Source organism: Ciona intestinalis, chromosome 14 (genome assembly GCF_000224145.3).
Source record: "Ciona intestinalis chromosome 14, KH, whole genome shotgun sequence".
Taxonomy (NCBI): Eukaryota; Metazoa; Chordata; class Ascidiacea; order Phlebobranchia; family Cionidae; genus Ciona; species Ciona intestinalis.
In genome coordinates, this window is record NC_020179.2 from 812,201 (window position 1) to 828,701 (window position 16,501).

Consider the following 16,501-nt stretch of genomic DNA (forward strand, 5'->3'; position numbering starts at 1 on the left):
TTTAACTTTAAAAGTGTATATTTTATTACTTTTGCATAAATCTATAATTTGGAACGTTTGGAGCCAAATATTTCAGAGTCTGGATCAGTTATATTCTCGTCTGAAGTTGTTTGAGAACTTTGAGGGAATTTATGTCGAAGCAAAAGTAATTGTGTGATTAGAAAAAAGACGGCACCTGAAAAATGCGAAATATATTATATACAACTAGTATAGCGTTTGGTGAAATAATTAATACACTTGAATACTTTCTATGATGTATATGACTGTGTCTGTGGGGTAAGATGGATTACCGTTTGCACATATTTCCTAATCGTGTGTTTCAATTAACAACGCTCTTTTAACAGTTGTAGGGATACGGTTATTTAATTCTTTAAGTATTATTGTTTACTACCTAATGGGGCGATAAAAGATTATTAAAAATGTCCCATCTTACCCCACCTTACTATAACTTACCGGCAAGGTAAAATCCCGGGTACACAATGTACAAAGCTTCGCGAAACCCTATTTGGTCGATAATTGGAGGTACAATTAGGGGAGCGTTCCCACCGACGTTGTTTATGATGAAGATAAACATTGAGATTGCGGTCGCTCGAGATTTGGATGGGAAAAATTCAACTAGTACAGTAAACAGAACCCCGAACCACATCTCGGCTGAAAATATTAAAATAAAATGAATGAATATTGCGTGCACATGTTCTAGCCTACTAACAACGTTCCTTAAAAAATCGGCCAAAAATACTCGCCTACAAAGTTACATACATGGTAACTCGTAAGCGGGCGTATGAAACACAACACCCGTGTGTTATAACGACCGTCGTTGCCGTCACTCGATGTAAAAATGTCACATCTTCATTCAAATATCCAGATCGTGTTTTAAACAATTAACAACGGTCTCTGAAATAAAAAGATGTCCTATCTTCCCTCACTCTACTATATATCTAGATATTCACAAATGTTAAACCGTAATTATAAATGTTCGCCTTACCAAATAAATAAGCACATAAAAGGCATATGAATGCATACGGGGGTGGAAAGAACAAAGTCCCGGCCGCCAGCGGAGCCGCGATAGTTTGACTCGCAACTAGAACCCATAATCGAGCACGAACGCCTGTTAAAACGTAAGTTATAGTAGTGTCATATAGTACTGGATGTGGGATAAGATGGATACCGCTAGCACATAATATCCCATATTTTCTAACATTTTTTTTAAACGTGAGAATGTGGTTATACAATTCTGTAAGTATTCTTTCTTTCCTACCAAATGGGACGACATAAAAAATAAAAACATTAACCAATATATACCAGCCTACTATAAACTGGATCAAGTAAATTCTTACAAAAAAGTTTTGAACAAGACTGTTTAACTCTTAATTCTTAACTCCAGTTATGTATCTGCTTAAAAAACAAAAAATACACAATATTATACTGCTGGAAAGTTGCATACCGTATCTCGAAGCAAGTACATCAGACAGAATTCCTCCTGTTACAATCCCTACAGTTCCTCCAATTATAGAAGTAAGAGACATAGCCAACCCGACCTCGGTACCCGGGTAATATTGGTCGAAATATAACTGAGAGTTGTACGACCAGCAGAAACTAGCTGAAAAATACGACAATTAGCAATGTTTCAAGTAACCGGACAACTTATATTTTAATTCATTGGCGTGCCTCGTCGTAGAAGCCCATTTGTCTTCCACAACATTTCACAAATTTTAGTCTAAAATGAATAACATTTAGCGAGTTAAGAACTATAGAAACTTTCAAAATTCGGTGACGTTTTGTATGAGAGTTCTAATGCATTGTCGCACGGCCGATATTTTACTCCAGCGTATTTTTAGGCGTTTCTCATAGGCTGTTTCGATTTTTGAAACTTTTAGTGGTACCTTTAGATGATTACTCAGCATTTTTTACTGCATACAAATACTGGTATTTGGTTTGTATACCAGCCTTTCAGGAGACAATGGTTTAATAAATGTGACGAGAAAATATAATGAAAATGTGTCCCATCTTTACCCACTCCACTATACATACCTGAATGACGAAAACACGCTCCAACCAACAACATGAGTATGACAGGAGAGGTAGCAAATATCTTTATCGTTTCCCATATTCGTTTACCAATCGAGATTTCACCTGCTACAATAAAAATGCAAGAAATTTGTGCATATAGTACTGTTAGGTTAGAAGTGACACCGTTAGCATGCATTTCCTGATCTTGTTTTGAACAATCAATTCTTATAAAGTCGCGGGGCTACAGCAATAGTTATAATAAAATATTTTTGTTTGCTACCAAATGAGACGAGAAAAGAAAACGAAAAACTGTCCTATCCTACCCCACCCTACTTTGCGTCAATATATTACAGAACATATTTATAAAAAGCAAAACCTCTTTTTTCAATTTCAGTTTCATTAAGTCTGCGTTGTGGTTCTCTTACAGTTGCGTATAGAACGACAGCCATGATCATTCCTGGCCCACCAGCAAAAAAATAACACCAACGCCAACTCTGAATAGAAAAACAAAACATGAAACATAACATCGCATTAATTTATTTATGTGTTTGTGCAATTGTTTTAGACCAGTGGCCACCATAATGGGTTGTCCGATGTTTCATTCAAATAAACCAATACGATTACAAATTTACTTTAATATTGAGCAACTGACAGGAGTTGTATGATGCCCAAAATATCACGGTATTAGCTATTCAAATATACGTCATATTAATAAGTTATGACGAAGTGAGGGTCGAATTAAAAAATATCTTACGTTCAAATACAAATTTTCGTGCATTACGTTGTGTTATAAACTTAAAACCATTTTAAATTTACCATCCCAAGGATATTGGCATCTGTGAGATAATTTCCAATAGCGAAGGCCAGCCCGTACCCAAAGTAAATTCCCCAGTTAAAAAAACTCATAGCTGACCCTCTAACCCGAGGTTCGAATAAGTCCACAACAATACTTGATGTCAAAGGCGTGCATGCTGACTCACTAAAGTACAAAGAGCAATATTTACGATCGGTTTACGAGTTTTGTTAAACCAAAAATGCTCATGTATGATGTTAACATTATATACCGTCGAATACCGATGCCGTAGCACATAGTGGTAGGCGTGACTGGCCCTAACCCAGAGGTTATGGGTTTAAGGCTCGTCCCTGGTACTGCTGTGGGCGTTTGGTCTTAGACAAGACACATAATAGAAATTACTCCAACCACGAATGGTCTGTCCAACTGGTAAGCATGATAACTCGTAAAGGTGGCTGTACACAGTATCCGGAATTCGTCCGTTTAGTTTGTTTTGTCCGGATTTCGCTGCCGCATGCGGAACTCGGTAATGGGTTTGCATACGACTTCGCAAGAGAATTCGCATGCAGGATACTGTGTACAGCCACTTTAAGCATGTAGGCACGAGATGTATAAAACAGAACACCCGTGTTATAACGAGTTTCGTTTTCCGGCCACGCGAAGATAAAGCAAGTTACATTCATTCTACATACCCTGCTCCAAAGCCGAACCGTAATAAAGCCAGAAGCCAATATACGTCAGCGAAACCGCTAGAAAGTGTCATTACGGAGTAGAACATAACGTTCACGGAGAGAATTTGAATCCTATAAATGTACATTGGTTATATTATAACACGGGTACACTGCAGTAAAAGTAGGGCGGGGTAAGATGGAACATGTTTTCATTCTATTTTTTCGTCCCATTATTTCTCGGACAAAAAAATATTTCCAGAATTATATAATCGTAGCCCCGCCACTCAAAAAGAGCATTGTTAGTTTCTTAAAACACGATCAGGAAATTTGGGTTTAGGTGCTAACAGTATCCCATCTTACCCCACAGTACTATATAGCCTCAACAACACCTGTTGTATCTGTCTCCTAGTATTCCATTAACGAGTCCCATAACAGTAAATATTGCGATAAAAACTGGTCCGGCCAACACTTGATATTCGATACCTTGGCCAGTATAATTCCACTCGCAATATCTTGTCCCATTTTGAGTAATATTTCCACACCTGGAGACAAAAAAACGAATTTCGAAATTTTACAAACTTTATACAACATATAGTAGGGTGGGGTAAGATGGAACATGTTTTAGTTCTCGTTTATCGTCCCATTTGGTGGTAAACAAAGAATAATTACATAATTATATAATCTTATCCTCACGACACTAAAACAGCGTTGGTAATTATTAAAACACGATTAGGAAATATGGGATTTAGATGCTACCGGTGTCCCATCTTACTCCACATTACTATTTGTATTTTAATATGGCAAAGAAAAATAACTAAAACAGCGAAAAGAAGGGAATTAGCATCAAAACGACGGCTGTTAAAACTGCTTAAACATACATACCAAGTCGAGTTTTTAATTTCCGCGCATCTAACAGCAGCCGACGTTTCGACCATTACGTCATACGTCACGCAGCCTACGTCACCAAAATGAACGTCTTGCGCCATTTCTCGTGACGTCACACCGATCAGGAAATGTCCTAGCTCTCCGAAGCCATAACATAACATTAGTATCAATGTACAATACCAATGGTAAAGTGGTGCGCCTTGGAATGTCTTAACCATTGCTATTTCTGATTGATCTGCGAAAAAAATAATAAACTTGGTTAAAAAACTCGACCTTGGCATACGTGATACAACATATTTTTATTTATCCCCTGAAATACGAAAATCAAATTGATCAAAACAACAAAGAGAAGAGGAGAGAATTAGCAGCGAATCAACAGTCGTTAAAACACAAGTGAAAACTACCAAAGTAAAAATATCAAATAAAAGCGTGACGGCAAAACCCGCAATACAGTTAAAAAATCCGATCAAAACTACTATAAGTTCGTCTCTGTACATTGCAACAGTACAATTCCAGTATGGCTGTATTTGTGCCAAGCCATGCGTATTAATTTGTTTATTAAGCATAAATGCATTATGTCACTTACTAAATCAATATTTGACACTTGTGCAAACATAAATGTGGACACAACAGACAACAGAAACACGTATTCGGTATTTTTTTATTGATAATTTAACCAGTTAATCTAAAATCCCTATATTCTGTTGACATTTTATACCCCAAGCGATCACTATACCATGATTGTACTAATTTACACAAAGGGTTACAATCTTTATCTACTGTAATGACACTCTAGTTACCAATTCAATAACTAGAGTAACTTAATACTGGATATTTTGGCTTTATTTCAAGGGACGCGGAAATGGTATCTTTCCTATTGTCTCAATTAACTAAGAATAGGTTGTTTAATGTGAAAACGTCAGTATAGTTTTGATGGAGCTTTGTGTCTGCTAAAGTAGTGTTGTACCAGATTAACTTTGAGTTTGGGCCTGATTTAATGCAGATAATGTCAGAAAACCAATATGATAGAATCAACCAAAAAAACTAAAAGCCAGCTGTTTTTATGGTACAACTATATACAAGAAAAGGCGAATATCTTCTAAAGTATACATTTTTTTCACAAAGAATATAAAATACGGGGCGTATGCTGACTATATGTTTTGCCACCAAAGCAGTTTTAGGTTTTTTTCTTAGTTTAAATAATATAGAATTTGATCACTATAGTCGTATAAAAGGCGCCAGTTAGTACAATACGTTAACTTCTAGATTTTACATTCGATTCATTATATATTCGTTATTGTCGTAAACAGGAATTATATACAGCTTGTAATTTTTACATCAAAGCGTTGTTTTCACAACGATGGCTGACTATAAGCCTAGCGTTGGAAGCCCAAGCAGCACCAGTACGAGTGAAAACAACGACACCACGCTTGTTAACATAAGGTGCGATGATGAAACGACATGGTATGTCGAAGGGACAAACAAACAAATAAATAACCCAGAAGGTGGTCAGGGAAAAGACGTCGGTGCTACTTCAGACACAAGGACATACGTTTTAAAACCAAAGGCGACTTATGCTGTACCGTCGTTTTTACGGGAAACAACCGAAAAACAAGCAGAGGTAAGAACACCTTATACAATGTAGTGTTTTAAGTTTTAACTTATAAAAGATATATCTACTTTTGCTAAGAACGATACCAAATATAATAAGGTTAGAGAGAGTTTTTAAAAGAGAAATCAAAAATTATAATATTTTAAATATTATACTTTGTTGCAGCCAAATCGTATGTTTAATAATTTGTCTTTAAACAATTTACAAATCGTTTGTGCAATATACTTTCATTACTACCCAAATTGGCCGATAAAAGAGAATGAAAAGGAGCCCCATCTTACCCCATCCCAATATATATAACGTATATATGACCTGTTTTTTCACAGTCTGAGGAAGATGGTACAAGCGACGATGCTTCCTCCATACATGATGAAGATGTTTTAAGCGACCATCTTCCCCCGGATGACTTCGGTTCAACCTCCACAGCATTGTTCATCCCAATCAAAACTCCTCCGCTAGAAGAAGGTAAAATATATAAAACGAAAAAAAAATATATTCTTGTTTTTTTTAAAATTGTTTATGGTACTGTAACATAGTAACAAGTGTTAGTAAAAATATATCCAACATGTTTTATTCGTATTTCGAACAATTAACAACACTGTTTCTAGTTGTGAAAATCGGTTATATAATTCTGCAACATTCTTTGTTTACTACCCAGTGTGACGATAAATGAGAATAAAAACATAGCCCTGTTTTGAAAGCAGCGAAATGTTTTTTTTTAAAATTTGGTTTGAAACTGTGTTTAGACATTGAAGTAAAAACTCCGAAAGAAAGAAAACGTCGACGAAATTGGTCTACAGGTCCATTTATTCCTGTGCGGATAGGTGGCAGCAACGAGTCAAAAATGTCGGTACGTATATTTTCCATTGCATTAATTTTTATATAGTTTTAACGTACTGTAACTTCAATGGTGCATTATATTTACAGTTACCACTGACTGTATTCAAATCGCATTTGAGAAAACACTCGTCGACTGGGGATTTGAGCCAGATTGGCAAAGAGGTAATTATACGTGTAACATCATGTTTTTATGTGACTATATGTCATGTTATATCTTGTGTGTTGTAGACTACATCACCCAGACGAAGAGTTCTTCCGGATTTGCGTCTTTGTCGGGTGAGCAGTAAGGTTTACAATGGTGTGAACCACAGTCATTATTACCTATGGTTGGGCTTATCGAAACTGGTCATGTAGTGCTATTTTGTAACTATGTAATGGATTTTGCTATTCTTGGCAGAACTTATTTCTTTCGCTATTAAGATTGCGTTTTGGCCAAAACGTCTGTATTGCTGAAGTCCGCAGTCCTAAAATCTTATTGTATTTAAGAATCATGTAGAATAGTAGAGTGGGGGGAAATGGGACATGTAGTACATAATATCTAAACATCTGTATCCTGTTTTAAACAATTAACAACAGTCTGTGGGAGTCGTGAGGATACGTATAATTCATTAAATGTTCTTTGTTTACTACCAAAGTGTCGAGAAAATAGAATTGAAACGGTTTCCCATCTTTCCTAGCCTGCTATAATTTTAAAAATCTGGCACTACAATCATGCCTCTCAGTTATGAAGTATGTGTTTGTACAGCGCAATTCAAACGAGGGCAGAGAAAATATTCCCCATGATTCATCAGAATCGATTCGGATTCCGAACACTCCCGAAGATCGCCGAACATTAGAAGCGCAGTTTAAGCTGTTGTACCGAGAAAACATGCAGCTTGATCGTGCTTATGGCGAATTACAGGTGATTTATGATCGAAATAGGAGCAAAACATGCTGTACGTAAAACAAACCACTCGTGAAACAAATACCCCGTATCCTATATCACTGGTATTTATCTAACAGAACAGTCCGACGTTTTAAGAGTGCTGGTATTTGTAAACTTAACTGAATGAGTCATACATTGCGTGTATTTTTCTTGTTGGTATATGCTGAATCACTGAGATATATCGATTGAAAGAAGTGTCCATGCCGCGAGCACGTGGCTCGTTTGTGGGTGTGCGTACAGCGTACATTCCCTTCGAACGGAAATACGCTTTATACACAGCCTAACGTTAAGAATCCACACACATAAGCATTACTGAACGAACTAAACTTACCTTTGACTTGTACTGCAGGACAAAGTTCGTTCAGAAAGTCCTCAAATTCTGTCAAACAAGTTTCTTAGTCCACGCGACTTAGACTGGCAAAGCGAACAAAAGAAGTTGAAACGCGAAGTAAGCGAGTTACACAAGAAAGTAAGTAAATTGCTCTCAGCGCTCTGTCTAGTTTCTTGCTGAAACAACAGTCTAGTATTGACCTCTGCCTAAAATGTAACCTCAAAACACAATGTCTCATTCAAACTCTCAATCAAACAAAGCTATGCCCTGAAGCGGTTTCTACTGTGTCTTACTAAAGAACTGGCTAAACTAAACTGGATACGCTTCAACAGTTATCCATTCTTTCATAATATAAGCTCGCATATACTGCCTCTGCTAATTAGACTACGCGACCCGCATCTGATTTCCATTTCCCTTCCGGATATACTGCATATGCATGAGGCCACATTCTCATACAGATAACGTTGCTACAATCGCGTAAAGACGAAGGCGATAACAGTGAAGGGAGTGTATCGCCATGTAGCGAGAAAACTGAAACGGCATGGAGAGAAAAACTGGGCTGTCTGCAAAGCGTTAAGGTATATTTACAAACAACTATCTTGTCTTGAAATATCATGCTTCTAAAATGCTCTACGCTAGTGGGCATTGGACATTTGAATATGACCACTTGGAAATTCTTTAGTACACACACAGAAATAAAAAAGAATAGAAGGCGCATCTCTAATGTCGGCAAAGGAGAGAGCACGATACACTGTCTCTCTTTCGCGGGTCGTTCCCGTTTACTATTGTAGTCAATGGAGTCGATGACGTTTTGTGTAGTTTTTCTTCGTTTTTTGACTTAATTTAAAGTTATTGTGTAAAAAAACTATTTTCTAATATATATATATTTCTAAAAAACCGTTTGTTTGAAATTTTTAATTAATTTTTTAAAATAATTAAATTTCCTAAACAAGTGGAAAACTGTAAGCGTTAACGTACCAAATAACTAAACTAGCCTAACAAACTTGAATAGTTGGTGTAGTTTTTAAAATAAACAGCTAAAACCTTCCAAAAATACTATGCGCCTATCTTTTACAATGGAGACGAATGGAAATGGGGACGGAGTTGGCGGTCACGTGAATAGAAAAAAGAATATATCACGGTTTTGAGCAGTTGCGCGTTCTACTCTTTTTTATTTCTGTGAGTACACACGAAGCGATATAAATCTATGTGTCGCACTGTTGTGTATAATGGGATCTGTTAGCACCTAAATTCCATATTTCCTGGACAAATAACAACGCTCCTTCCCAGTCGCTGGGTTACATTTATATAATTCTGTAAATATTCTCTGTTTACTAACAAGTTCGATGAGAAACTAAAAAAAAACATGTTCCATTTTACCCCGTCCTACTAGAATAAATAGTTGGTATTGTCTAACTACGCATATACTCACAAGAATCCAACTGTCTCTTATTTCTTCGTATTCTCAGGATGCTGAAATTGCCCGTCTCCGCGAACAAGTTAATTACTGGATGAAGCAAACAGGAAATTGTACCAGCTTCAACACACAAGTAAGGAAGCCATATTTTTGAAAAATAGGTAACCGTTAGGTGGTAGGGGAGAGTCACGTAGTAACAACGTTCGCGTCAGAAATTGATCGAGTGCCCGGGCATAAGTGCTAAGTGCTTTTCAAATTTGGTAATGTTATACTGGTGTTATGTAGTGTATATGAATATGCATAGTATAACGAAGAAGGTATACTAAAACGTTAGAGTTACCTACATAAAACGTACTTTAACCCTTTGTACCGCGTTTATTGGGTGTACTATTAAGACGCAGGTTAGGAAAATGGGCTCAAACTATATTTATAACTAATATTTTGAAAGAGTTTGTTAGCATAAAGGGTCATAGTATAGTAGAAGCGGTTAGTAAACTTACTTCTTGTGTAAATATGACATCGGTGTCTTGAAAACAAACAGCTTTTGTGTCCACGCAAGTTTCCGTTGGTCTGTGCCTCGATATGTAATAAAAGGACTTGTATAATCTTTCCTATAGTAAGAGAGTAATATGAATATACTTGCTATAATGGTCTCAAAAGCAGGGTTATTATTCAAAGGTTTGAAAAGAATATGACATACGATACCTCCGTGTTTTAGTAAACATAAAAAANACGTTTAGAGATAGGCACCAATAGATAAAAATGTGTAGAAAATGAGTTTTACAAAATTCAAAGTTATTACTGAGTATACTAATGGACAAAAATAACGGTCATGCCGAAACATACGCGTCTTGACGTAAGTACTTAAAGTGTATTACCCTTTGTCATGTGTCACTTGTTGCTAATAATACTTTTTTTAAGGCTGTCATGTTTTCAGATATAGTAGGTTGAGGTAAGATGGGCCTTGTCTTTATTCTCGTTCATCGTACCATTTAAAAGTAAAAGAATTAAGAATGTCTTTAAAAAACAGCGTTGTTTAAACGCGCGGTAAAAAAGGATACTTTGTGCTAACGGTATATTTATCTTACCCCACATTATTGTATATAATATGTATAAATACACAGTGTGTTACCTTAAATTCCTGGTATAATCCTCATTCGTTTGTATAGGAAAGAATCGCGGAGCTCGAGCAATCAGAATCCCTTTTAAAATGTCAACTTCTAAACTTAGAAGACCAACTGGATTCACTAAGGTCTGAACTAAAGACATCTAAGGCTCACAATGACGACCTTGGGAAACATTGCAATAAGTTGGAAAACTGTTTAGGTAAGTGATGGGAAAATAACAAAATAAAATGAACAATGTGACAATATCAATATATACCACATAACTGTAAAACAAAATAGAAAGAGGCATTTAGTCGACTGCGAGTTAGTTACACTGACTATATGTAAAGTTTATACACCCAACAAATTTCATATTCTAACTTATACAGTATTTACCAACATAAAAGTGGTAACTGATAAGCGGGCACAAGGTCTATGAGACACCTTTGTTATAACGAATGTCGCTATATATACTTTGACACGCGAAGATAAATAAGTTACATTCATTCATTCATTCCTAATAACATATTCAGTGTTGTATAAAGTTATAGTTTCGTAGCCTATAATTTCACGGATCCGTTTTAGCCATGCTATGTATATTATATAGGAGCTTATTTTTGCTTACATTATCTACCAGCCGTTCTCGACGCTGAAAAGTCGCTCTTAGACGAACTTAAATCGGAGAATGGAAATCTCAGAAGACAGCTTGGGGGTATGGAGGAAGAATCAAAGCAGTTGGTTGGGAAGATGGCAGAACTGGCTGACGAGAATGCTACGTTGGAAAGGAAGGTATAAAGTGGACTGGTCGAATGTTAGAGTAACACTCTGTTAAAAATTTCATGAAAGTTAAAAATTCACAAGATCTTTTCATCAAATCAGATATTCCTATTAATTTATTGATTTGGTTTCTTTGTTATCCTAATATAAAATAAATATTGAATAAAAGTAACTTTCGTTTTTAGTTAAACGTATTATTTGCTATATTATATATGACACCCTGACCATTCCCGCTTAGCTATTATATTGGAGTGAGGAGTTATACGCTTGATGTAACAGCATTTTTATATTAATACTTTTAGTTGTCTACACGAAGTAACGGTGCTGATACAAGTCTGAATGACAAATATCAAAACGTTCTGGACGAAAATAAGAAGTTAAGAATAGAGAAAACTTCTCTTGCTGACAAGTAAGTCTTCTACAAATATCGAACAATTAAAAAGTATAGTGGGGGAAGATGGGACACCTTTAACACATAATATCTATATATCTTGATCGTGCTTCAAAGAATTAACAACGGTCTATATGAGAGTCGCGAGGGTACGGTTTTATAATTCTTTGAATTTTCCTTGTTTACTAACAAACAGGGCGAAAAAAATAGAATAAAATAATGTCCCATCGCCCCCTCCCACTCTACTATAGGACAAATATTTTGGGGTTTCAGGGTACGTGGTAACTCGTAAGCGGGTACGACGCGTATGAAACAAAACATTAGGGTTATAATGACTGCCGTTGCACCACCACGCGAGGATAAATAAGTTACATACGGAGTAACTTTGGTGAGAGCACACGACGTGTATAAAACAGGACAGCAGTGCTATAAGGACGGATGTTGTAAGTCGCCCTCCACGCGTGGATAAATAAGTAATATACTTTATATACATACAAATCGGGAGTTTATTCCCACTTTCTCAATTAAGGTGCGCTGGATTGGAGGATTTAAAAGATTGTTTCGTGGAACAAATACGAAGTATGGAAGAAGACGTTAAGGAGAAAACTAAATACTCAGATCAAGTGAAAAGTTTAAGCATCAAAATAACGTAATGATTGCAAACTACATTTATGCGTATTTTTTTTAATAATGATGCCGTCCAAAATGTATTCTTTCCAAAATTTAGTAAGTTTGTACAGCAGGTGGAGAAGGCCTAAGATGGTTCATACTTTCATTTACAAAAGAAAATTAGTGAACCATAGAATCTTATCATCATTACTCTAAAAGATCATTATTTATTGTTAAAACACGACCAGGAAATATGAGATATTATGTGTTATCCATCTTACCCCAGTTTTGTATGATTTTATCGTAGAGAGCTAATAGATGAAAATCGTAATCTATCTGAAGACAAAGCAAAGCTTGAGCTTGATCAAGAACTGAAATCAAACATGGAGGAAAAATTAAACGAAAGAATACAAGTCTTACAGGTTTGAACATAAGACATATATATTACAATACATCAAATTTCAATTTACCTGAAAAATTCGTTTTATTTTTTACCAGGATCACATAGAAACTCTAAAATCGCAGCTTGAAAACCAAAATCGAAAGATCCTTTCTTTCGACTGCCTGCAGGAGAATTTAGAATCCGTGGTGGCAGAAAAGTGCGACTTGGAAGCGGCTTGCAAACGACATAAAACAGAGAAGCAAGATCTGGAAAATAAGCTAGCGGACCAACAGGTAGATAGGAGTATATTTGAATACTCTTGCCATGTACTAGGACTCTGGCCGTATAGACACGTATATAATAAAAAAGTACATACGCTATACCCATGGAAACTAAATATCGACAAGTATAGATTGGTAGATTATATTCAGAAGTTAGTTTAAAACTGATTCTTATTCAGTTTAAAACTAATTCTTATTCGGTTGTAACAATTTTCGAATCACATTTTGCAGGAAAGGTTATCAGAGTCGTTTGAACGAGCGAACGAACAACTAATGCTCGAAACCAACGAGATGGCAGAGAGACAGAGGTCGCTACTTGCCGAAAACCACACGCTTAGGATACATTCAAATGCAAGAGGAGTCACGTTAACATTGGGAAAGAAATTTAGCGACGAAGTGGAGAAACTGCTTTGCTCAAATACGTTCGAACATTTAGAAGAGTTGGTCAAAGAAAAGGAGTTGTCAGTTAAAAGAGGGATTGACATTCCAGTTCTTGCTTTGGGCGATCTTGCATCTACGCCACGTAGTGCTTATGAACCATTTGCGTCCGATGCAGCGGCTGATGACGTCATCAACGCCTACGTCACTGAATCTGTGGGTATGACGCTACAGCAGTTCTGCAAACAACAGGCACAAAGTCCGAGAGTTGACAACGTTACGACTATCGATGCTCTGCGGCAAGATCTAAAGAGAAACTACAGTCTTGTGCAAAGACTGCACCGTCTTATTGAAATTACGCAGTCTCTGGGTGAAATAAAAACTTCGGCGTCAGAAAATCAGCAAAATGAAGAAAGCAGTGAACTAGCAAAAAGGTATGTGGTTGCAATAAAGTTATAAATAAATGTATATATATACATTAGATGTTTTTACATTGCATCGTACATTCATTTCATTCGTTTTGCAGACTTGAAACTCAACACACCACCACGTATGAAGATTCCAGTAAAGAAATGGAATCTGTTACTGAGGAGTTGCGGGTTGCAAAGGAAGAAATCAAGTCTTTGTCGTTTGAACGAGACGACTTGCTTAAAAAACTCAACAAAATGTCTGAAAAGTCACAAGAATACAAATCGATGTGCGATGATCTGATTGTGAGGACAAGCAAGCTACAAGAAGAGAAATCTGAGCTTATTATGCTTTCTAATATTGATAGTAGCGCGAATAACAAAGGTACGGAAGATACATTGAAACTTTTGGAAGAAGCGCAGCTTGAAATATCTATCCTTCGTGAAGAAGCAGACTTACATGCTGAAGAGGTCGAGGGGATAAAAAAAGATCATAAAGGAGATATTGAGAAGTTAAGAGAAAAAGTCCGAGATCTTGAGAATGCAAAAGAAGATGTTCAATCTAAATTAGAAGACACGGAGACGGTTATTGAAGAACTGACAAAGAAGATGCAAAAAATTCAACTTGAGAATCTTGAGATGTTGGAGAAGGACAAAGAAGAGATGGAGTTGTTAAAGCAGGAAATTAATGAGAAAAACATGATGCTCAAAGATGCTGAGGAGAGGTTGCAAGATCCATCTCTGAAGTTAGATGAAGAGGAATGTGAAAAGTCAGAGCTTACTGCTGCGTTGGAGGACGAGCAAAGACGAGCAGACGAAGCAAGTTTATCGTCTTCCAGTACTCAAGATAAGTTGTTGCAGTACAGAGAACAAGCGGGGAGATATAAGCAAGAGAATCATGAATTAAAACTAAAGTTGGATGAATTAGAAAACGAAAAGAACGTGGAGATTGAAGAGTTGGGGATGCAGATAAAACGTTTGACTAATGAAATAAACGAACAAAAAAGGGAACAGCGGTAAGCCTTAAAACTGCTATGTGTATTTAATTGTGTGTGGTTCCTAATACTGTATGTGTAAAAGTTATGTTTTTAATTTTTACCTTGTTTATTAACAGTGAAAGCAATGAAGAGAGAATCAAGGAGCAAAAAGATGAATGGGAACGGAGTACTGAACATTATAAGACACGAATTACAACACTTGAAGAAGAAATTATGATTTTAAAGTAATTCCCTGGTTTCTTGTTAGTTAGTACTTTTGCGTTGTTATACGATACTTAGGCGTGAGTCAGATATATTAGCTCGGTGAGATATATTGCACAAACACGTATAGTGGCTGTGTATATTGCATGTGTCCGCTCTTGCTATGGTAGCTGTACGTAAAGTAAAACTATGTGGGTGATGATATTACTTTTTTCAGTTTTCGTGATGCACTATTTTTAAATTACAGAGACAACGAAAGGTACTTGAACAATGAAATTGAGTTGAAGGAAAAAGTTCATGAAGAAAATCAATCACTGAGAAGCAAAATTGTCAAGTTAGAAGACGAAGTGATGAAGCTGAAAAATCGAGTTCAAGATTTGGAGGACCACCTAACTGAAAATGATGGTTCTCTGGATGAAATATCCCGTCGATTGGAAGAGCAAATTAGGAGCAAAGATCGGCTCCTGGAACAATGGGAAATAAGGTATGAACAACTGAAAACAGAAATGGAAGATCGGAAGAAAAATCATCTTCTAGAAAAAGAGGATACACAGCAAGAGATTGAGGTTTTTGAAAACGAAGTTCTTACTTTGAAAGCTGAAATTTCCTGGCTTCAAAATCGGACTGGTGTTCCGCTTGACGAAAATGTCTTGCAAAATAGAGATTTAACAGTAGCCGAGTTACTCGAAAAGTTTTCCCAACTGCGAGAAGAGATGTCCGGAAAAGATGAGGAAATTTTAGAATTACAGCAAAGGATTTCCGAATATGAACAACTTTCTCTCAATACCAATTCACAGGCTTTTGGTCAAGAACTTTCAAATGTTGAAGCTGCGAATATCACCACTTCGTCCATTTTAAAATCGACCGATGGCATGTCAAGTGACGAGTGCCCACCGCTGGTTAATAGCTACAGGAACGCCATGTTAAGCGAGGTTGAGAGGTTAAGGGGAAGGTGCTTGAAGCTCGAGGAGCAGCTCGCTGAAAAGGAAAAACAGCTGCCTGTTTCGGATAATAGTGCGGCTACACCGTCGTCAACCGCTGCTGTACATGAGCGTATATCGGTCTCTAATACATCTGATGAAACCAGTAGAGACTTTGGCAGAAGCATGGAAAACCTGATAGACTTGGACAGTACTTCCTCCGATGGTGTTCCTGAGTCAGAAAGCAGTGACAGTTCCTACTCTGAAGATACATCGAGTCAGAAAACAGCCGGGTCTTATGTTAATTTAAGCACTACTGAATCGCACCAGTTCATCGCATTAGAGCGTGCTGAACCAGTTCATACTTCAACGCCAAATGACGCTGAAAGAGGGGCGGTTTCACTGGAGAAAGCAGACGAAGACAACTGTATTGAAAAACTTCAGCGAGAAAACCTTCGATTATCTACCATGCTCCAGCAAGCACAGTCCGACGCTCTTGGCTTGCAGGTACCGCACCGGCGTGTGCTTGGACGCGGCGAGCGCTTTTCGCTGGTTTCTCATTACGTC

General features: G+C 36.9%; 2 protein-coding genes across 7 annotated transcripts in view; one reads left to right on the top strand and one right to left on the bottom strand.

Annotated features, from left to right (window-relative positions):
* On the bottom strand, positions 1–10,702 carry LOC100176716 (protein spinster homolog 1-like). 5 transcript variants are annotated; one of them, XM_026837646.1, is made up of 16 exons: positions 10,617–10,702; positions 9,985–10,095; positions 9,500–9,574; positions 8,068–8,115; positions 7,871–7,986; positions 6,284–6,426; positions 4,357–4,594; positions 3,864–4,016; positions 3,496–3,606; positions 2,827–2,989; positions 2,387–2,504; positions 2,032–2,136; positions 1,445–1,600; positions 986–1,108; positions 454–651; positions 1–175 (listed from the first exon to the last, which is right to left on the bottom strand). In XM_026837646.1, the coding sequence occupies exons 5-16, from the start codon at positions 7,981–7,983 to the stop codon at positions 42–44; spliced, it is 1,755 nt and encodes a 584-aa protein (XP_026693447.1). In that variant the 5' UTR covers positions 7,984–7,986; positions 8,068–8,115; positions 9,500–9,574; positions 9,985–10,095; positions 10,617–10,702; the 3' UTR covers positions 1–41. The 5 variants fall into 5 exon arrangements, with proteins under 5 accessions (XP_026693447.1, XP_026693450.1, XP_026693449.1 ...); XM_026837649.1 differs by lacking the exons at positions 7,871–7,986; positions 8,068–8,115; XM_026837648.1 differs by lacking the exons at positions 7,871–7,986; positions 9,985–10,095; positions 10,617–10,702.
* LOC100179040 (early endosome antigen 1-like) overlaps positions 8,565–16,501 on the top strand; it is a 19,442-nt gene continuing 11,505 nt past the window's right edge. For both annotated transcript variants that reach the window (XM_026837638.1, XM_026837639.1), the window contains exons 1-12: positions 8,565–8,645; positions 9,537–9,617; positions 10,654–10,810; positions 11,228–11,379; positions 11,670–11,776; positions 12,288–12,407; positions 12,675–12,789; positions 12,866–13,042; positions 13,262–13,842; positions 13,935–14,831; positions 14,930–15,037; positions 15,262–16,441. In XM_026837638.1, coding sequence (XP_026693439.1) covers positions 9,579–9,617; positions 10,654–10,810; positions 11,228–11,379; positions 11,670–11,776; positions 12,288–12,407; positions 12,675–12,789; positions 12,866–13,042; positions 13,262–13,842; positions 13,935–14,831; positions 14,930–15,037; positions 15,262–16,441 — 3,633 coding nt within the window. In that variant the 5' untranslated portion in view covers positions 8,565–8,645; positions 9,537–9,578. The remainder of the gene's footprint in view (positions 8,646–9,536; positions 9,618–10,653; positions 10,811–11,227; positions 11,380–11,669; positions 11,777–12,287; positions 12,408–12,674; positions 12,790–12,865; positions 13,043–13,261; positions 13,843–13,934; positions 14,832–14,929; positions 15,038–15,261; positions 16,442–16,501) is intronic.